Raw genomic sequence first — 21206 nt, 5'->3', positions numbered from 1 at the left:
GCGGCATCTTTTGGTGGCTGGGTTCTGTGGCCCGCCAACCGAACAGTGGGGTACGTACATTTCAACTCCACCACCAAAACCTGCGCTTCAAATTTTCCTTCACCATAATCTTCCCTTCTCTCACTATCTCTCCAAGTCTCTCTCACAGAGCGACACAACAAGGCGCGATCTCAAGATCTAATCATGCGTCTTGTTACAAGGTAGGTCCATTTCTATTTCTATCCGCAGCGTTCTTCCTTCAGTCACTCAATCTTCCCATGAGTCTTCCTCACGGAGGGTCTTCTACGGACGGTGCGTTTTGTACTATCCGCACGAAGTAGTCTGAAGGATGATTTAACGACGAAAAAAGGTCTCACAATTCTTTGTGCTTCTTTTTATTGTTGTAGTTGCTAGAACAACAAGGGCCATCATAGTCCGCGTCCGTCTCGTCTTTGTTGGTCACCTTTTGGTGGATAACATTGTATCAATTTCTACACGGGCGAGGCTCCAGGAGCACCGACATTCTTTTCTCTTATTGGTATACATGGTACATGTGTCACTATCATGTGATTATCTGGAATATTATCGAAGTTCATGATATCAAAGACCCTATTGTTTTTCAACCTTTGGCACGTGCAGATGCAATCAAGGTTTCGTATTCTTTCGTCAGAGTGGATTAGGCCAGTGAGAGCTCAACGACGTCATCCTTGTGATATCGGATCAGAACTTGATGTTTTATCTCAACTGCCGTGTCTACCTAGGTATCTATGCCATTCTACTATTAATACCACATATCAAAAGCCAAGACTGCCAAGTAAATAATCATGTTCAAATTATCCAGATCATCCCCTGTCCATCGCTTCCGTTTATATCCCTCCACTATGCGATACTTGAACCTCACCAACAACTATGCCACGAAGGCAGATCATTCCAAAAAGTCCAAGTTTGGTGATCTACCACTCAGCACCACTGGTCCTATTAACTGCGCACTCAGTGGTACATCACTATTGAACACACCATATCTGAACAAGGGATCTGCTTTTCCTCCAGATGAGCGTCGGGAGTTTAATCTCACAGGCTTGCTACCTCAGGGTGTTCAGACACTTGAACAGCAATGCAAACGCGCATATGAGCAATATTCATCAAGGCCTGACGATTTAGCCAAAAATACCTTTCTTGCTTCACTAAAGGATCAAAATGAGGTTCTGTATTACAAGGTATCATACATGCATTGTTCCGATATAACCGCAATGCTAATTCTTGTGTAAAGCTTCTGCAACTTCATCTCGATGAGATGATGAGCATCATCTATACGCCAACTGAAGGCGATGCTATTCAGAATTACTCTCGACTCTTTAGACGTCCAGAAGGTTGCTATCTTAACATCCGAGACCCGGATCATGTGCATCACAATCTAGCGCAATGGGGAAGCCCTGAAGATATTGACTATATTGTCGTATCTGGTCAGTGTATCGTCTACATCGTATCAGCGGCTACTAATATCGTGTCCAGACGGCGAAGAAATTCTCGGCATTGGTGACCAAGGTGTTGGCGGTATTCTCATCTCCGTCGCCAAGTTAGTCCTCACCACTCTCTGTGCAGGCGTCCATCCAAACAGAACCCTTCCAGTTGTCCTCGACTGCGGCACAGACAATAAGGAGCTTCTCGATGATGAGCTATATCTTGGTCTCAAAGAGAAGCGTGTTCGCGGTGAAGAGTACGCCAAGTTTGTCGACACATTTGTGCAGTCTGCCAGGAAGCTCTACCCCAAGGCCTACATCCACTTTGAGGACTTTGGTCTAACCAACGGTATACACCCTCTGTCCCAGTCTGGTGGCATTTTCTGACATTGATGTATTAATAGCGAGGAAGATTCTTGATCGGTATCGTCCAGACTTTGCTTGCTTCAACGATGATGTCCAAGGAACAGGCTGTGTAACTCTCGCAGCCATCCTGTCAGGTCTACACGTCAGCAAGCAAAAGCTCAAAGACCTCCGAATGGTCGTCTTTGGAGCCGGTAGCGCTGGGCTTGGTATCGCAGACCAAGTTCGAGATGCTATTGCCACGGAAGGAAATATGAGCCATGAGGGGGCAGCAAAACAGATCTGGTAAGTTATATAGCCAATGAGACCGAGCATGACTGACTTTTTAGGTTGATCGACAAGTCTGGTCTCATCACCTCGGAAACTGAAGGTGTCACGGATGCTCAAAAGATCTTTACTAAGGATGCTTCAGAGTGGAAAGACAAGGACGCTGATCTCCTGTCCGTGATCAAAGAGGTCCGTCCTAATGTTCTTGTTGGTACGTCTACCAAACCTGGTGCCTTCACCGAGGATGTCATCCGCGCCATGGCTGAGCACCACGAGCGCCCTATTGTTCTTCCTCTCTCAAATCCCACACGTCTTCATGAGGCCAAGCCAGAAGATATCCTCAAATGGACCGATGGAAAGGCCCTTGTAGCCACAGGCTCACCCTTCCCACCTGTCAAGGGCCCATGGGGCAAGGACAGTTCTGAAATCACCATCAATGTCGGCGAATGCAACAACTCAGTTGTCTTCCCAGGCATCGGTCTCGGCTGCGTGCTCTCCCGTGCCAAGCACTTGACAGATCGCATGCTTGTAGCCGCTGTGGAGGGAGTTTCCTCACTGAGCCCTGTTCTCAAAGACTCAACGGCTCCTCTTCTCCCAGACGTGGATTCAGTGCGGGATGTCAGTGTCCGCATTGCCCGCAATGTGATACAAGCAGCTGTCAAGGATGGTGAGGCTACACAGGAGGGCATCCCTGAGAAGGAAGAAGATTTGGAGGAATGGATCAGGGAGCAGATGTGGGATCCCGTCTACAGGCCGTTGAAGAAGGTTGATTTGGAGGGTGCCACCAGAGAGGCTCGAGGTGAGCTTAAGAAGGCTGGAACAGTTCATCGAGTTGGTCATACATAGATTTTGCTTCAGGACATGGATAGAATTCTGTGGTCAGACTTTAGAGGCGGGTATAGCATAGTCGAGCTAGTCGACGTTCAAAATCCAGCTTGATATTAATGACAGTGTAGATTCCAAAGCGATCCTAGCCCTGCGTGATAAAAAGAGAACCCAGTATTCAAATATTTCCAAGCCCACTTAAGCTTCCGAAGGTTACATTTACCGGTCGCAAACTCCAACGCCCAACATACCTTGTCATACAACATACTTTAACGTTTTCCCTACACGTCGTTTAGATGACGCCAGCACGTGCAGCCTCACCAGCATTGTCCTGCACGAGATCTTCCATCCTTCTCTTGCCCCTACCCAGGCCACCCTCACCTACACCCATGCGGCGAGCAACATATCGCTGAGCAACAGTACCAATAGAAAGGTTGAGAAGCTCCTCAAGCCACTCAGCAACCCATTCTCGAGGGTCAACCCCACCGCTCTCAATGATATCCCTGATCTCTTCGGGAATATTGGCGTCGGTCACATCGCCATCCTCGCCAGATCGAGGTGTGAGAGGGGCAGGAGTATCGAGCCACTGAACCCATCGAGCAGGAACAGACTGGCTGACGGTATAAAATTCAATGTCATGAACAGGATCTAGGATGAAAACAGCGAAACAAATGAGCTCCTCGTTCTCATCTTGATTCTCGACACCAGAAGAGTCCTTCTCCTTCTCCGCAGAAGCAGTGCGAGCGAACAGGTTCTTGTCCTCATCCACAGAAATTGCCTGGACAGCCAGGAACAAATCCGAGGTTCTAACAGGGTTGGTCTCGCTCACATCTTCGGTGGCTTTGTGCTTGGCTGCTTCGACACCACCATTGGCAGAGAAGTATTCGTTCGCATGCGATTCGGCGTTGGCGCGGCAAAGCTTGGTTCCTTCAGGCAGACCCTTGATCAATCCGAGCTCACGGGGCGTATCAGTTTGTCTCCACCAAGGCCCGTCGTGCCATCCAGTAATACTGTCGGTACTACGTCGAGAGTGGCTCTCCTGGCCACGCTGGATGACAAGAAGGTCACCGCCTTCAACCTGTGCCATCACATGGCCAAAGACGTTATGAATCAGAGGGTCGAGTGACGGGTAGCCGACAAGATCGTGGGTGATATGAATGAGAAGTCGTTCATGGGAACTGATAGGCGGCGCAAGGGTGTGGAGGATGTTGGTGAAGGTAGGGAGAGCACGATGTCGGAGTTCGTCACCTTAACTCTCAATTAGCTAGATTCATAATTCGGTGTCAGTTCAAACATACCATAGGTTCGAAGAGTGTTGACATCAAGTCCCCTGATTCCCTTGACCTGGTCTGCCCACTTCTTGGCCTCTTCATTCTGTTGGATCTGTGAGACAGCGGCTTCGGCCTGCTTCATAGCAGCACTGGCCGTGGATAAAATGCCACCCCACCATCCTCCACCAGAGGCTTGAGGGGCAGCTTCTTGCTGGACAGGCTCAGATGTTGGCTTCTTCTCGTTCTCGTGAAGTTCTGAGCTCGTGGCGCTTGGTGTGAATGTTGCTTTCAGGCTGCGTGCACTATCGGTAGACTTGCGAGGGTCGCCGGCGGGGGGTGTTGCTGTGGAACGGCGGGTGGCATCCTTGAGGCGGGGAGTATGAGGTCGTGAAGGCTGCTCAGCCAGTTCCGATTCAAGGTCGGCGAGAATATCCTGATCGGCAAGTGCCTTGGATGCGGCAGAGGTCGGCTTAGACTTTGTTGTCTTCTTAGGCTTCTTATCGCGGTCAAGGCCAGACAGCAGCTCGTCAATGTCGACGTCGTCACCAGCGGTGGGTTTTGTCTTTTTCGACGCCATAATTGCAGGGATCTGCTACAGCTGCGACCAAAAAAGAGTGTAGGGATGTAGAATTGGGTTCTCGTGACTTTCTCGAAGTTGTCGTGTTGATGACTTGGTAAAGGCGGGGGGTTGAAAGAAGGTTGTTTGGCGCAAAAGAGAGAGGATTCTACTAAGGGAGATGGTTGGAGCTCTGGAGAGGTAGGTACGACACCGACAGCTGCAAGGGTCCAGGAGCACCGGGAAGGCAGGAACGTCTAACACGTGCTGTTTCCGAATGGATGATTACGGTTACATCACTACAGTGAGGAGTTAGGACAACAGCATACATAAATATAGACAAATGTTTCGTGTAAGTGAGATCTCATGCAATAGTTAGTGATACCATTGCCTTCCTGAGATACTGTTCTTTCAGATTGTCAGATGTAATTGCTGATATTACTGAAACATCATCTACTTGTCGGCTACTCGCCAATGACACCTAATGTGTGGGCATCAAGCCTCACCAACAGCTCAGCCGGAGTACTCGTCAAGTATTCTAATTGGCTCACCTGCGACTTACAACAGCAAAGCAACCACTAACACCCAGTGATTTGCAGCAGACGACACGGTCATGCTCATACCTGACTTGTACTAGCGCCGTGTGGTTCCGTGGAAATAGAATTGCCTGATTGGCCTGGAGGAACCCCGGAGAAGGGGTCGCTGGGGCGGGTACGTACTGACGGGTTTCCCAGGTCCCTGAGCCTTGTGAGAGATTGGGTCTTTCAGTGGCCGGGATACCACTAACAGACGAGGCCCCAGGCGGGTCTAGCCTTGGCTGGCTTATTCGGACCAGACCACGACACCTTGAGAAAATCGACGGGAGACCAACATCAGAGCCAAAAGGAGACTGTCTCGTCTTCATCACACACGCCTCCTGTCATATATTGCACTCTTGGTTAAACCGTCGCCTCCGGTATCAAGGCGTATCAGGTTTCTTCCTATTGTTAAGGGCGTCTTTTAGCCTTTGTCTTGCGTTTTACTTTTACTCGGGGTGTCTGTCTTGTGTCTTGTCTTTTTTTGCAAGTTGCCGCCAATTCCCTGTACTTCAAAATTCTTTCTCTGCCCTGGCTTGTTTCTCTTACTCCATCCGACACGCTCATCTCATTCATTCATATCCACGCACTTTGAGCCTCATCCTCCTTAGAGCCTGCGCCTGTCTGATTATAAATTTTCAGGCTCGCACGTATTGTGTGCTCCTGTTATTTGGCATTGCGCTCTTACTAAGTTACCCGTCCGCGGATTCACTCGCATGACGCCTCTCGCGGGCCCGGCTGGCCACTACACGTCCTTGCTGTAAACTTGGATCCCAGCCTCATCCCATCCAACCATTCAAATCTCTCTCGGGTCAGACAGAACTAACAAGCCTGTCCTGGCTGTACAATGGATCGCTCGCGCCGGATGCCGCAACGTCGTCGTCCGTTGGGAGCTTCTGCTTCTCCTACTTCTACTTCAGAGGCTTCCTTTGACCTGAATCCACTCACAAGTCCTGTTGTTTCTCACACTAATACCACAACGCCTCAAGGTGTTGGTGGCCGCCGCTCAGCCAAACCTCTCCAACACGCCTTCACTTTCTCTTCCCCAAGCAGTAGTCGCAATTCGAATGCGAAGAAGCGTTCTACTACTATGGATAACTATCCAATTCCTGATGAGGGTGAGCATGGGCCCAAAAAGGGCGGCCACAGTCTTCGTAAGCGTGCTCGCGTGGATTACACGTTTGAGCACATCGACGACGATGTTGTCGTTCCCAATTCCACCTCTTCAGCACGCGGCAAAAAGCGAAGGTCCGAGGTCAACTTTGACACAGATGACTTTTACAGCAATGACTCTAAGAGGCGAGGCGCCTCCATGGGTGCTGACACCCCGTCCAATCGCCGGAGGAATCCGACACGAAAATCCAGTGACCTCAAGGCATATCATCAAGCTGCCTTGCAAGAAGATGATAACGACGTCCAAGACACAATTGAAGTCGGTGCCTATTACTCAGATGTCGATGACTCTGAGCTAAGAGACGCTGCTTCAAATAACTCATCCCCTCAGAATAAGATGCCATCAAAGGACTCACCTAAAAGATCCCCCCAAAATGAATCCACCAAGGATGCATTTGCCGCTCCTCAAGTTGGTGAGAACCAACACCAACTTGAAACAAAAGAAACTTTATCTGTTCCCCAGGTCGAGCAAATCTCCTCAGACAAAGTTTCTTCTGCTGTGGAACCTACACGAACCTCTATCGAGGAACCTGTATCTCAACCTACAGAGCCGCAGGCCGAAAAACTTCCCAAAGTGGAACCCGAGCCGGAATCACTGAGTACAACGCATAAGTCTCCAGCTGCAGATGGTGTTAATGAAGTAAAGCCGCCAGCAGTGGCAGTGGCAGATGCACAATCTGAACCAGCCGCCACGGCAGCGCCAGATTCTAATCCAGTTGATGTGGAACCAGAGGTAGAAACAGAGGCAGTGGCAGCGCCAGTGTCAGAGCCAGTGCCAGCACCGACAATAGCACCTCTGCCAATTACAGCCGACGAGAACAATAAGAGTGAACCTGTTCACTCACCTATTGTTCCTGCATCTGAGCCAGTGCCAGTGCCTGTCAATGGAGTTGCTGAAGCCCCTACTACCGAACCTCTTCCTCAAGATCCTTCTGAGCCTGCTCTCTCTCTCATCAACACCAACAACAACACCGATACCGATACCAACATCAAGCAAGAATCATCTCATCTCATCACAAACATCTATCAATTTCCTACATCAACGGACAAGCCAATCGACCTTCATCAAGACGACAAGATGAACGCAATGGGCAATACGGAGATCGATCCTGTTCAAGACGAGCATCCCACTCAAGATGTCGAAATGACTGATGCCGCGCCTCTTGATACACAAGAGCTTGTACAAGAGCCTGTGCAAGAGTCTGTGCAAGAGCCTGCAAGCAAGTCTGCACAAGAGTCCATGGAGCTCACACAAGAACCCGAACAACTTTCACAAATGCCCGAACAAGAACCTGTGGAAGAGCCTACGACAGCACCTCTACCCCCAGCTGCGTCGTCCCCTTCTGCATCAAGAGCTCGCTCTGCATCACCACCAAAGTCACCCTCAAAACCACCATCAGCATCACCTGCTCGAGAGATTGAAGAGCTTCGACAGTCTGTTGAGAACGTCGCATCTCCCCAAAATGTCACCTCCAACGATGTTCCCACACCTGTGGAGGTGAACGGCGACTCGACAAAGGATGAGAAGGTGAACAATGAGACTGTTGAAAACAATAAAGACAAAGAGTCCGCACAAGTGCCGCCCACTGCCGACGAATTTCCAATCCCAGACTCGCCTGAGATTCCTCTCACTCAAGAGGAACCTCCCACCATTTCGAGCCCTACCGAATTGAAAGCTCCTACTCCACCTCCTACTGAGACCATCGAAACTCCTGCTTCTTCTGCTCCCTCAGACACAAAAGCAAGTCCGCAGAAGCCTGTTGCTCCCCGAATTGCCATGGAGTCAATGCCACAGCCTACCCCCGTCGGCCGCTGGTCACATCTTAGGCCTTATGTCGATGGAGAGTTTACACTATACCCAGAAAAGAAGGGTCGCTCTGATGAAGACGGTGCCAATGATGACACAACACCCGAAGGAAAGGACACTGATATGGAGCCCATGGTGGACGATCAGTATGATATTGTGGATGGGGTGGGCCTCGAAGCACCTACACCAGCACTGAATACTCCTACGCGCGGCTCTCCAGTGGCCGACTCCACAGATCCTACAGCTTTCAATTCACCCGCTCCAGGTGGAGATGATGGTGATGACGCTGACGTCTCTGAATCTCAGGAAGTTCCAGAACGTACACGTTATTACAAATATAGAAAGCTCAGAGACCCTGAGGAGTACATCTCCATCCTCGAGAACTACGAGGACATGTCAACTGAAGACCTATACGAACTCCTCGAGGCCGTCAATGTCTCCATGGTTCAGTGGCAGGACGAGTGGAATGATCTGGGCGCTGTTGTTGACGATTACGAGAACTCGCTCCGTAGACGAGCTGCCGATGCCAAGTATGAAGCCCGTACTCGCAACCTCAACCAGCATGGCCTTAACTACGAGGAACCTGAATTCGCTGTCAAGGGCTACAAGTCTCGCGACAAGGAAGGTCTCAATGAGACCCGTTATCTTCAAGGACAAGATCGTATTATGGCTGCTGCCTACGGCTTTGAATACGATCCTCATCCTTCAAAGATTGGCAAGCAAAACCCCGAAACCCAACAGGTCGGAATCATGACCCGTGGACGATCTCTACGAAACCAACCCCGACAGACCGCAAAGGCCACTGAGACGGACGAGGTTGTCGGCAAACGTCAGCGCAAGCCTGTCCAGCTCTTCGATCCCGCAACACAGGATGTCAGTCGAAGCTCAACACCCGTGCCACCCACTCGTGGTGGTCGTCGACGCAAGAACGCCAACGCTGAGGATGAGCCTCAAACCAACCTTTCAGTCAGCTTCAACACTGAGGCTGCCTCGGACAATGAGGCTTCGGGTCCCAAGACTAGACGTAAGCGTGGTCGCGGCAAGAATGCTGCTGTTGCCGAAGAACCTGCCCCTACACCAGACGCCGAGGAACCAGTTCAAGAATCGCCAGCAAAGCCTACTCGCCGTGGCCGTGCCAGACCTGCCGTCAAGTACGAAGAGGCTGATCCCAATGAGTTTGTCGATGACGAACCCCAAGAGGAAGAAGAAGTGCAGGAGAAGGAAGAGAAGGCGCCTGTCCGCCGTGCCCTTGTTACTCTCAAGCTTCCCAGGGCCTACTATACCGATGTCACACCTGAAAACGAGATCACCGATAACGGCGACTCTCGCCCTACCACTGCGTCCTCTGAAGCGTCTGGCCACACCGTTGAGTCATCTTATTCGTTCCGACCCAAGCGACAGAAGCGCTTCCGTGACGATCCCAACGAAGCTGAAGAGTCGGCTCAGGCACCGCCCAAGAAGAAGGGCAAGCGAACCAGCGGGGGCACCACCACCACTGAGGTTCCATCTAATGCTTCTACGCCAGCTCCCTCTGTTGAACCAGCACAGGTGCCAAACAGCCGTAAGATTCAAAAGATCAAAGTTGTCAGATCTGGCCAGGATGCCAAGAACGGAGGGACACCCGCACCTCAAGCGCCTCATCCTGTTGCTGTTCCTGCTACAGGACCTCCCTCCGCTCCCCCATCTGTCGCAGGGGACGATGGAGATGATGCCCCCAAAGATTACAAGTCCATGACCAAGTCAGAGAAGATGTCTGCATCTATGAAGAGTAAGTTTCCTAACATGCTATTCTTTGCCATTCACAAGCTAACACAGATACAGATCGTTGGGCCAATGGAAATATGGCTGGAGCCGTTGAGAAACGCAAAGCGACCCTGGCGGCTAAGAAGGCTGCTCAAGCGGCAGCCGAGCAAAGAACAGGTGTCGCCGCTCCCAACAAGCCTAAAGGCAAAGCCACCGTCAAGAGAGAGTCTTCCTCTCTCAAGATGCAGATGCAGCCTGATCAACCACAGATGCCACCACAGCAACCGCCCATGCTGCATCAACCGCCGCCTATGCACCCTCATCAGCATGAGCTTCCTCCTCACCAGTATCACCCTCACCAGCATCAGCACCAACACCCGCCTCACCCGCTGCATCTTCAGCAACAACCTCCGATGCATCCAGCTCACCCTCAACATCTACCTCCTCCCCCTCCACCACCTCCTCATCAGGCTGGAAATCCTCCTCCTCCTTTCATGCATGGCCATCCTCAACACCACAGCCACGGCCATAGCCACGGAATGCCCGGTATGGGATACCCCTACTAGAGGATACGAGAGCACGAAACTGGTCCCCGGACTGATCATCCAATGATGACACTTCCACACACACACAGAACCAAAAATATGAATAAAAAAAAACAATAACGTCTCGAGCTTCAGGCTTTCAGCCCAATAGCTCAATGTAACACTCACGACCTACCATGAGACATGCAGTCTCATCTGGTATATACTTACAACCACTCTGTATACTACGGACCAAACAAGAGAGGTTTTTTGGATGCAGTTTCCGATGCACGTTTTTTCTCTTGTACACTAGATGCGAAGAACCATCGTTCGTTTCTCGTCTTGTTTTTTAGTTTTTAGTTCTTTTTTGTTCTTACTTCATGTTCATTCATACATGGATATATGCATGCGATGGAGGGGAGGTCTTTGCATAATCGTTCGGCATGCATCAAACGGGCGACTCGCCCAAGTTGGGAGGTTTTATAGCGTGAGAAAAGGTGTGGCGAGCTTATTAGCAAGCGCCTAAAAGACGAATTTTAATGTCAAGTTGTATACATCAAATGTCTGCTTTGGTGTGATTGTGACTGTGTTGTAAATGGATCCAATACGTAACTTGCCTCGTAGTTGATTTTGATTACTACACTACAAACGAGAAGTGAAATCAGCAATCTTTAAACGACAGTAAGCTAAAAAGGGCACGATAGCAGGTGTGTTGTGAATTCGGGTAATATTGTAGACCACTTTGCTTATAGACAGATTGACTTATCTCAATACACCTCTCAATGGCAAGAAAAGGATATGAGTAATAAACAGGTTATTCCCATAGGGTAGATGCTGTGCGACATCGGCAGCAAGAGCATGCATATCCAGCTCCTCTGAACCAATCAAGACTTACAAGCAGGATTTGCAACAGATTTCATCCATAGATTAACAGTCCGCTGGCATATTGAAGAGTAGTACTAGACTACAGCCCGTGGACTACAGAGGTTCATGCACATCACTAATCATGACTTCACAGGTTCACGGCGAGAAGAATTGCACATAGTTTAACCCAAAAAGAACACAACGCCCAGGGGAAGATGGTTTGAAGTGACTTTTGTTTTGTCCTTGATGTGAATGCCTGGTATGTGAATCATCCTTACACGCCGCAAACCGAAATGCAAGAGCCTTGTGCCAAATCCAGCGACTTTAAAAGTAGTAGATAAAAAGAACATTGCCCCGATTTTGATAAAAAACAACCCTCACCCCAGTTTCCCCCCCCTTACCAATTCTTGTTGGACAGGAGGGAAATAAATAAAAGAAGTTCTTTGGGGGAGGGGGGGAACAGATGTTTCTTTACCGCGCTCTATCTGATCGCATTCGGGACAGAAACCCAACCACCACGCACCGCACGCCCTTTTGTCTTTCCTTGATTCTCTTTCGCAAGCAAGCACTTTACATGACGACACCGGAGTTGCTGGCAATACGCTGGGAAGGTGTTAGTACAGGGAACAACGAGAGTCGAGAATGGGGGGAGAACTTACGGGCCACAGTTCAGCAGCCTCCTTACCGACGGGGCCAGTAATGGCAGAGCCCTTCATCTCACCCTTGGGGTTGACGATCTACACATGTTAGTCTCCAATTGTCTCTTCTCGTGTAGATTGTACGTACGACACCAGCGTTGTCCTCAAAGTACAGGAAGACACCGTCGAATCGCTTCCAGGGCTTGGACTGTCGGACGATGACGGCGGGGTGGACCTTCTTTCGGAGCTCAGGCTTTCCCTTCTTGACGGTGGCCATGACCATGTCACCGACACCACCGGCGGGCAATCGGTTCAGGCGGGCACCGATACCCTTGACGGCGATGATGTAGAGGTTTCGGGCACCCGAGTTGTCGGCGCAGTTCATGACGGCACCGCTAGAGAGGGAGTCAGTTTGCTGGTTCGGGGGATACGGTATTGGGAGGTTTCGTACACAGGGAGACCCAGGGTCATCTTGAGCTTGCCACCAGGGGCACCACGGCTGTGAAGGTGAGTCAGTATTTTGTTTTTGTTGTCTTGAACATTTCATTTCGTCTCTGTCTCTCTCGTTCTCGTTCTCGCTATGTCGAATTTTCTGCCAAAGTCTGCCAGTCGGTGGATTCATGGCTTCGACAGTATTTGTATGTCAAGCCATTGTCGTCGAGATCGAGTTGAAAAATTCAAGCACAAAGCAATGAATGTCGTCGTCACCAGTCAAACCAGTGATGCCGTATTTCTCATGATATTGTCGCTTATTTTCGTTGTGTGCGCAGGCACAAAATTGGTCGCCATGTTCCCCGCCAAAACCAGCACTCGAAATAATTTCCAACTCTTTTTGCGCATCGGAGCAACCCATGACGGAGGAGGCAGACAAAATTCGAGATAGCGAGAAGCGAGACGAGAGACCTAAAGCGAAGCTGCTGAGGGTATTCGAGAGCTACTTACGAGATCTTGGCCATTTTGTCTGAAGGGTTAGTGTGGCGTTACTTCGTGAAAGAGGTCGTGGTCGGGTTCGGGTCTCGAGATGAACAAACTGACAGTAGCTTCAGTTTTCAGGGCAAATTGATTTTTCGTGGGGGACAAACCCTAGACGAGGAAGGTGGGATCACCTCACGTGACTGGATCGCGACAGCAAAATGGGTCAGCCAATCAAACCAGACCAATCACGACACTATTTCTGGTGGAGCCCACACCACAGAACTACCAGAGGCACATGAATCACACACATTTCTAACATTCTAGCCAATATAGTATGGACTTTCTCTTGCTGTTCCCATCAATCCGGCTTGATTCCCGGCGAAGCACGCCCGGTTAGCTCAATCGGTAGAGCGTGAGACTCTTAAGAGTTCACAATCTCAAGGTTGCGGGTTCGACCCCCGCATCGGGCTGTTCCTATAAATACATATTCATGATTGAGATGTGCTTTTTTTTTTGCTGTTTTTGTGTTCTCTGCGTCCTGTGGCATGATCATTTAAAAAATGGTGTTTATGTTATCATTTTATCACACGGTATTTATAGTGATTCCAACTGTTGTACAGTGTAAGTGACAAGGCTTGTGTATATAGCGCTCTGGTTAATGCCTCCTGTTTACCCTGGAATAGTTATTATATTAAGCAGTTCAACATTGCCGGCATAGCTCTGGTCTCTTTGACTGTTTAAAATCTATATGATATTGACTTCTAACTAGAATTGGCCTTGAAGAAATGTCTGATTGCTCAATGGTTTCAACCTGCCGGCGTAAGTCCAAGCTTGGTTTTATTGTTTTATTAGTCAATGGTTCAATAAGCAATGTCATGAATACTACAAACGCAACCATCTCGCCCCATTCTTGACAATGATAACACGTCGTCTGGAAAAGTTCAATATGACTACAGTAATAAATCAACAAAATGCTCTCTACTTATTCTCGAGTCAGGGGAATATGTCTACGGCGAAGCGGGGTCTGGTGGCCAGCCGGTCATTCGGAGCCGATCCAAAGCCATCACCAAGCGGGACCTCGGCTCGACGTCACTTGAACCGCGCTTCAGACCTCACATGCCCCCCTACAAGTGTTAACTTGTAGTTATACTGCACATCTATTGGTCATACATGTATCTCTATACCTAGTTACTCCTCATGTCTTTGTTATTTTGTGTCACTCGACGGTCCCTGTCGCGTCAACTCTTCCGTGACACAAACTTGACCGCTCATAGACAAAACTTCAACTTTGTACCCCGGGTATATCTGCCTATCATGACTTCTCGAAACCAATCATCCTCAGCGAACAAGCCTCCACCTTCCGAGCCACGACCAAGTTCTTCAGTTCTCTTAGTCTCGCCTGTCAATGAAGTCCTGTTACTTCACCGTGTACACACCTCTACATCATTCGCCTCAGCTCATGTCTTCCCTGGTGGAAATCTAGACCCTTATCATGATGGTATCATACCGGCTGAAGACTCGCCAGAGAGACATCATAATGGACTTGCGTACAGAATTGGTGCTATCAGAGAGACCTTTGAAGAGACTGGTATCTTATTGGCCAAGAAGGACAACGAGCTGGTAAACTTGACAGTCGAGGATAGAGACACTGCAAGGAAAATGATACATGGAAACCAAGTCAAGTTTCTCGAGTGGCTAAAGTCAGTAGGCGCTGAGCCAGACTTGGGTAAGAATGAATCAACATAGGTTATGGTCAAGTGATTGTTGACCGAGTACAGATGGTCTCATCCCTTTTACGCGCTGGATCACACCCGCCACCAACACAAAACGCTTCACAACGCAGATGTATCTCTACATGCTACCACAGTCACAGAGTGACATGCCATCAGAGATGCTTATCCCAACACCAGACAATGGCATTGAACACACAGCAGCCCTCTTTGCACCCGCGGAATCATTCCTCGCCCGTGCCGCCACAAATAGCATCATCCTATTCCCACCGCAGTACTTCCTCCTAAGTTTAGTCGCCAGAGTCTTCCAGAACTCAAAAGAATCATCAGATGGACAACGGCCTCCTCAAATCACAGCACAGAGAGAGAACTTACTGTCCTTTCTGAACCGAGTGCCCACAGCAGAGACAGAGAAGGGCCAAGCGCACAAGACGGCCATGATCCCCTGGAGTGAGAAAGTCATGAGTCCTCATAATCTTTTTATTAGACAACAAGACAAGAGAATAGTTCTCGGGCTGGACAAACCAGGACCAGAACTCAGGGGCTCTGAGAGAGGTGGCGATTGGGAACATGTGGTCCTTGTTAACTTTGGCAAAGGAGGACCGACCAACGTTGAAGTGAGGCGAAGAGAAGATGCCTTGGAAGAGGAGAGAAAGGTTAAAGCTGATAGCGAGAAACTCTGAGTTTTCATAGACATAGAAACCGTCGAATGATATCGAGGCTGAGATTTGCATTCACGATTGATCCACATGCCAAGTTAAACTTGTATATGAGCCAGTAAATCACAAGGTAGGAGAGACACCATAAATCTTCAAGATACTCCAAGTTTGGTAGATACCCTATCATCGATGGAAGAACTCCTTCTATAACCAAGAGAGTTATCCTAATCTCTCATAATTTAGGAAGCTTATTCTGAACCTCAGCATAAAGTTCTCATTATTTAGAGAACTATCCTAAACCTCTCATAATTCAGGAAGCTTTAGGCAAATTACCTCCATAACCAAGACTTCCTACCTAAACTCCAGGCCATAAACTTTCTGGGAGTCTCTTTCTTCTTTCTCTGCAGTCAAGCAACTCCTTCCCCAAGCCTATAAATGCATTCGCTTTCCATCCCTCTCCTCCTAATACTTTCTTTCTCTCAACGCTTCGTCTCTCAACTCTTAGGCAGATATCATCAACGTCTTCCATTTCCAAAGCCCACTCCGTATACCAAACCCTTCCGACATTCATGGCAACCCCAACAATGGGGCCTTACGCGTTCATGAGGGCCCTCACGGAACGCACGCGGGTAGAGCCGTACAACATAATCGAGGTTCTCAGCCGCATGATCTACGGATCAAACATGATCTCGGTCGCAGGCGGAAGTCTCCCAACAACCTACAGACTTTGTCGTGTAGTCTTTGAGGAAACGTCTCAGCCCCCAGAAGAGATTACTCAGAACGATTTAGAGTACGAAGAGATCAGAAACCACTTGGAATTCAGGTGTATCCCCGTGTCGCATGGACTTATCTTGCGATGTTACCGGGAAACACTGCAGCACGCCCAGACTGCAAAGTACCTGATTCAAAAAATCTTCATTGATAGAGAAGCCTTTTCTGAGGCCACCTTTAAGGAAGCCCACCGCATTCTGACCTACAAGATCGATACCAATCAGCAAACGCCTTGGGAGCTCTACAGCGGAAATTATCGCACCTGGAGTGCGACGTACGACACGCGTTTCGTGGACCCGGTTCATATCACTACTGCAATGCTCAGCATGATCGACAACCTCATGGTGGAAATGGGCTCCAGAGAAGTACCATATGATGGGATCACCATCCAGCAGCTCAGCAAGGAGGAAGTCTGGGAGAGAATCTGTTATGCCAGCAAATTCTGCCAGCGCTTCATCAATATTCGCCCCTTTTTAGATGGAAATGGGCGGATGTACCGTTTGCTCCTGACTACCCTCCTCCTCAGAGCTGGTATATGCCCTGCGGTTTATGGACTTCATAACATGGATCGAGAAAGTCATTCGCGAGCTGAAGTCAGTTGCTACAGGCATGACTTGCAAGGCCTGGGAGAGGTTGTCACTGAGACCCATCATGAACTGGCATTATTTGTTCTCAACCATACGTATGGTCAGTGGAAGAGCACGGACGCACAAATGATGACATTTCTACAAGCAACGCGTCGGGATGGTGCGATGTTTCCTCATTAAAGATGGCCTAAGATTATTCCACATTGTACAAGATGGTCTAAGGTTATTCCGCCTCATAAAAGATGGTCTAAAATTATTAACATCCACCTGAGGCTTATTCCGCTGGGTATCATACATAATAGATAGGCAAGGTAGTTACTCCCAATACACGCCGATGATCAATCAATATCGACTATCTGGCAACACAGTCTGTCAGTGACCGTCTATCTCAGTACGATCCTATCTACAAACCGCGAACATTCTGGCTCCAGGTGTGCCAGTTGAAATCATCTCCAAGCATATCAACATCGTCCAAGCCTGTATTATCAGAGGTTGAGTTTACCGACGGGAACTGCCCGCCCCAGAGGTAAGGGGGTGGGTTGTCGTCCTTGGGGAATTGCATGGTCTGTGGTGAGAACTGTTGGCCAGTATCTCCTGGTTGTATCGTATATTGCGGTAACTGAGAGGTGTTTGACATTGGCGTCATTCCTGTACCCATGGCCTTGATTTGAACAGAGCCGACGTCCTGCAGTGGCCAGAAATTTACCATGGGGAAGGGTGTGGTGTCTGCCATTAGGTCATTCATGTAACCCATGGTCGTATCAGAAAGGTCGAGCGTTCCCGGAACGTCGTAGGCTGATGGTGTCCGAGGGCGGGATGGTACTTGTTCTTGTTTTGGCTGGAGCATCGACGGTGGCATAACAGGGCTCAGCTCAGCTGGCGTCGAGATTGGTACGTTACTTCCATCAGCCCGCACCAGAACCTTCCATTTCTCCCTTATTTCTTCCATCTTGTTGGCTGCACCGTCCGCATCTTGCCCAAACCTAGCCTGGTATCTGGGATTCGTCCTTTCTTCGAATTCCAGCCGACGTGCTTCTTCAGGATTTCCGCGAAGTCGAGCAATTTCTGCCGCGCGGTGCCTTTGGGCTCTCATGTAAAGTTTCCTGATAGGCATCACGACAGTTGCGTATTCGGCAGATCGCACCAGTTGTCCTGGTCTACCCTCGTATCCATTAACGGCTTCCCATCCGCGTTCCACAAGAGGAGTCCACGGTCGACGGCAACTGGCGATGAGGAAGTAGGCCATAGCTGACCAGTTGGTGTAGGTTTTGAACAGCCACCTAAACTGTTTAGACCTCGAGTCGTTATTCAAGATGTGATTGTATTCGGCAATCTCAATCGCTGCAACGTAGGCACGTTCTTTTGCCTCTTCCGAAAGTGTACCTTCGCCCTCGGAGCCTGGGAAGAGGACCGGCTGGTAAATTACCAACGTCATCTTGGCCATGATGATGCGCGCAATTGAAGCAGCCATCCAATGTAACGGATCAGAATCGCCGGTGTGGTGTTTCAAAAACTTTTGCTCAACTCTATTGTAAACCTCGATGAGCATGCGCTCTCGCTCCGCGAGGCTGGTGTCCTTGTAAGGCATTCCTTGGGGGCAGAATGACATCGAGGCGGATGATAGTCGAACCAGACGCCTTCCAAAGCCAGCAATTTCGAAACGAACAAGTGCCAGCGAACAGTCAGAGTGACCTTCTCTGGGCTCCGGGGCTTCCGTTGAGTCGGGCTTGATATCGGTATCATTGATATTACTCGGCATCTGTGTGTCATAATTAAAGTCTTGGATGATAAGATCAGTACCCAGCTCATCGGCCGATCGAAGATCCAATAGAAGTAACGACCACCATAGACGCCTTCGCATCTCCGTTTCAAAAGGACTTAGGTCGAAGTGCGACCCATCGCGATGGAGGCCCATGCCTTGAGCAAGGTGCGCCACCAAGCCTGTCAAAGACCAACAGAAACGACTTCCATCTTGGCCCTTAACCACGAGAATAAAAATGATCAACGCTTGCATAATTGGAGTCTCTAATGAATTCAGGAAGTTGGCTTTGGCAAGGGCTTGTTCGACCGCAAAACGGTACTGCACAACAACATCCTCCTTGTTAAGACCAAGGTTGGCTCGCACCTGAGTTCGTGAGTTAGCATCTTCCGTGCTTAGAGTGAAGGGTGTCTTCTTACCTCGTCAGGCTCCAGGGATGTAAGTGCAGCATAGTATATTGACCAGACTAGTGCCTCGTTTGCAGGAGACAGTTGTTTGTGATCTTTTCGCGCATCCCGAAAGATGGGCTCCATAGTTGGGATGTGCAGCACTTTGAGCAACGGTTCCACATTCTCCTGATAGACAGACCATAGGAACGGTATATGGGAAGGCAGGGGCCAGTATTTATCAAGATCCACGTCTGCAGAGCGGTAACCAAATATCCAGGCGTTGTGGTTTCCCGAGAGTGCGGATGCGGGTGAGGTGTCTAGAGTTTCATCCTCCTCAGACTCATCCAAGTCTTCATCAGTAAGCTTCTGAGTCTCTTCCCGTATTGAATCGAGCTGGTAGATAGAGTCAGTCAAACATTTGCAACAATACCAGGGACCGACCAACCTCATCATTGAGCTTCGACCAAAAACCATGACTAACGTATCTTTGGCTTCCTCCAGTGTCGCTCAAAACCAGTCGTCCAAACTTTTTATGCATGTTCTTGCGAGCAGTCTCGCTCTGTTCGCTTGTAGCATCACTGCCCCCCCTTGGGCTGTCATCAATCCTCCCAATGTTGCCTGCGTGAGAACCTGCATTCGGCGATTGCCGTTGAGCATTATGCGCCGAGGCGTCAAACGATGTGGTTTGACCTGCATGCGCTTCAGGTGAATTGGTCGATGAGGGGCCTTTACCGCCAGACTCAACCTCAATCTGACCGCTTAGCTCTTCTACAATGCCCTCCAACTTCCTAAGCCTCTTCATCAATTCTATCTCGCGCTGACTCGAGTTCTTGGTGGGCGCATTTGGATCTTTTCGACGCGGCTGTCGCGGCGCTCTTCCGGGGGCGGGGAAGACACAGGGAATCTGTGCTCGACGACAGTTGGAACACGGCATCTGCTTGTCGCATCTAACTTTGCGACGGCGGCAGGTTACGCATGATCGCGGATTCAGGGCGGGCGTATTGCTTCCGGGCAGGTGGATTGGGCTTGTATGGGCGTCGGGCCCTGTTGTCTGATAGACAGTAACGTTGCCTTGAAAAGAATTCGGTTGGGTGTGGAACGAAGCATCTTGCTGGGTATTGGATGAAGGCGATGCTGTGGACTGTTGCGCAGAATCAAGCCCCTCAGATACATTGAAGCCAAATCCGAGGGCCATGCCCTCGAGGTAGCCCGACATTGCTGTATCGTCTCGAGTGTAAGACCAAGTCAAAGATGGCGACAACGATAGGTTGTTTACGGTATTCGAAAAACGTGGAATCGATCAGGCAAAGGATGTACGGAGAATCCGCGGACTCGGGCTCGGACAAGGGATGAACGGAATCGGACGAAGCCATCAACGTTAGATGCGATACGGATGGGGGTGCGGTAACGCAGGCTAACCAAACCTCAACTGCAATGCAAGGAAGGGCAAGGTAAGGAAATGCGTAACGTCAAATCATGCAGCTGTAGACAGAGAACCTGTCGTGAAGCCCTCAAAAAGCCAAGAAGAGGCTGAGAAGGCTGTTGTTGTGAAACATAAGGTGAGAAAAGACGCAGAACGTTTGGTCTGTGATTGAGTTGGAGAGGAAGATGGGTGGACTCAACTGATTGATTGGAAGGGGTGGGAGTGAGAGGAGGGTGGGGGCTCAGAGTTCCAGGGCACTTCTGATCAGGGCGGGCAGGGCAGGGCAGGTCAGTGGAGGTAGGTTGTTTGTCGTATTGATGATCCCTTAAAAATCAACTAAAGTGGTGCTGGCGTTGGTGCCAAGGCAGGCACTACTTGAGAAAACGATCCGAGCTGACAGCGCCCAGACGCCCTAGACGCCCCTAAAATTCCGGGGATGCACGCCCTTGTGATTCTTCGATTTAGGGCGATAGTGCGGGCGGCGGAGACAGACGGGGTTAGCACCTCACTCGGCTCCGTGGCGGACAGAGAGAGACTTGGGGAGATTCTAGACTCTTATTTGACAGGTTCATTCCATGATTATTCATTCATCCTTCAAAAAAGTCAGCACTAATTCCGCGTTAGGTATTAGCACCAGAGCTCAGAGTCGACTGTGTCGTCATCAAAGAATTACGCACGTTTTCACTTGGTATAAGTCGCCGCACTTTTGTCTCTTGAGAGCTGAATAACCATAAGATGTCAACTTATGGTTAATTCCGCTGGTGGATATAATTCGATATAAAGGCTAACTTATGGAATCATTTCGTAATTTCGCGATCCGAACCTTCCGTTCTACGAGGTCATTTGCCCTCAACAGTCAACACGGCTGTCCGTTGACCCGACCGGAGAGGGGCTCGCTTGTTGGCCACAGTGCAGTGAGAAATAGGTA

The 21206-nt window shown here is 49.6% G+C and overlaps 7 protein-coding genes and 1 non-coding gene across 14 annotated transcripts; 5 read left to right on the top strand and 3 right to left on the bottom strand.

The window, feature by feature from the left end:
* The first annotated feature begins 1 nt into the window (after position 1).
* Positions 2–3475, top strand: FOIG_13240 (malate dehydrogenase (oxaloacetate-decarboxylating)). The gene is made up of 5 exons (XM_031214387.1): positions 2–1196; positions 1250–1442; positions 1492–1788; positions 1844–2087; positions 2132–3475. The coding sequence occupies exons 1-5, from the start codon at positions 804–806 to the stop codon at positions 2913–2915; spliced, it is 1911 nt and encodes a 636-aa protein (XP_031056097.1). The 5' UTR covers positions 2–803; the 3' UTR covers positions 2916–3475.
* On the bottom strand, positions 2131–5127 carry FOIG_13239 (uncharacterized protein). The gene is made up of 2 exons (XM_031214386.1): positions 4193–5127; positions 2131–4142 (listed from the first exon to the last, which is right to left on the bottom strand). The coding sequence occupies exons 1-2, from the start codon at positions 4740–4742 to the stop codon at positions 3187–3189; spliced, it is 1506 nt and encodes a 501-aa protein (XP_031056096.1). The 5' UTR covers positions 4743–5127; the 3' UTR covers positions 2131–3186.
* Positions 5128–5594: 467 nt separating this feature from the next.
* Positions 5595–11104, top strand: FOIG_13238 (uncharacterized protein). Its single transcript, XM_031214385.1, has 2 exons — positions 5595–10044; positions 10098–11104. Exons 1-2 carry the CDS (start codon positions 6144–6146, stop codon positions 10583–10585), a joined length of 4389 nt encoding a protein of 1462 aa, XP_031056095.1. The 5' UTR covers positions 5595–6143; the 3' UTR covers positions 10586–11104.
* Positions 11105–11254: 150 nt separating this feature from the next.
* FOIG_13237 (60S ribosomal protein L23) lies at positions 11255–13115 on the bottom strand. The gene is made up of 5 exons (XM_031214384.1): positions 12988–13115; positions 12497–12544; positions 12194–12440; positions 12067–12144; positions 11255–12010 (listed from the first exon to the last, which is right to left on the bottom strand). The coding sequence occupies exons 1-5, from the start codon at positions 12999–13001 to the stop codon at positions 11978–11980; spliced, it is 420 nt and encodes a 139-aa protein (XP_031056094.1). The 5' UTR covers positions 13002–13115; the 3' UTR covers positions 11255–11977.
* Positions 13116–13347: 232 nt separating this feature from the next.
* Positions 13348–13430, top strand: FOIG_13236. The gene has a single exon. It is a non-coding gene; the product is annotated as a tRNA-Lys (tRNA).
* A 595-nt stretch (positions 13431–14025) lies between these two features.
* Positions 14026–15493, top strand: FOIG_13235 (uncharacterized protein). The gene is made up of 2 exons (XM_031214383.1): positions 14026–14686; positions 14739–15493. Exons 1-2 carry the CDS (start codon positions 14158–14160, stop codon positions 15371–15373), a joined length of 1164 nt encoding a protein of 387 aa, XP_031056093.1. The 5' UTR covers positions 14026–14157; the 3' UTR covers positions 15374–15493.
* Positions 15494–15933: 440 nt separating this feature from the next.
* On the top strand, positions 15934–16887 carry FOIG_13234 (uncharacterized protein; the record flags this gene model as incomplete). Its single annotated transcript, XM_031214382.1, has 1 exon — positions 15934–16887. The coding sequence occupies one exon, from the start codon at positions 15934–15936 to the stop codon at positions 16885–16887; it is 954 nt and encodes a 317-aa protein (XP_031056092.1).
* Positions 16823–21116, bottom strand: FOIG_13233 (uncharacterized protein). Of its 7 annotated transcripts, XM_031214376.1 has the most exons (5): positions 19301–21116; positions 18886–19248; positions 17119–18832; positions 17003–17063; positions 16827–16954 (listed from the first exon to the last, which is right to left on the bottom strand). In XM_031214376.1, exons 1-4 carry the CDS (start codon positions 20069–20071, stop codon positions 17050–17052), a joined length of 2862 nt encoding a protein of 953 aa, XP_031056086.1. In that variant the 5' UTR covers positions 20072–21116; the 3' UTR covers positions 16827–16954; positions 17003–17049. The 7 variants fall into 7 exon arrangements, with proteins under 7 accessions (XP_031056085.1, XP_031056090.1, XP_031056087.1 ...); XM_031214375.1 differs by having other exon boundaries at positions 16823–17063; XM_031214378.1 differs by having other exon boundaries at positions 17003–18832.
* Positions 21117–21206: the final 90 nt, after the last annotated feature.

This window comes from Fusarium odoratissimum (genome assembly GCF_000260195.1).
Source record: "Fusarium odoratissimum NRRL 54006 unplaced genomic scaffold supercont1.31, whole genome shotgun sequence".
Taxonomy (NCBI): Eukaryota; Fungi; Ascomycota; class Sordariomycetes; order Hypocreales; family Nectriaceae; genus Fusarium; species Fusarium odoratissimum.
This window is presented reverse-complemented; position numbering and strand designations above follow the sequence as displayed.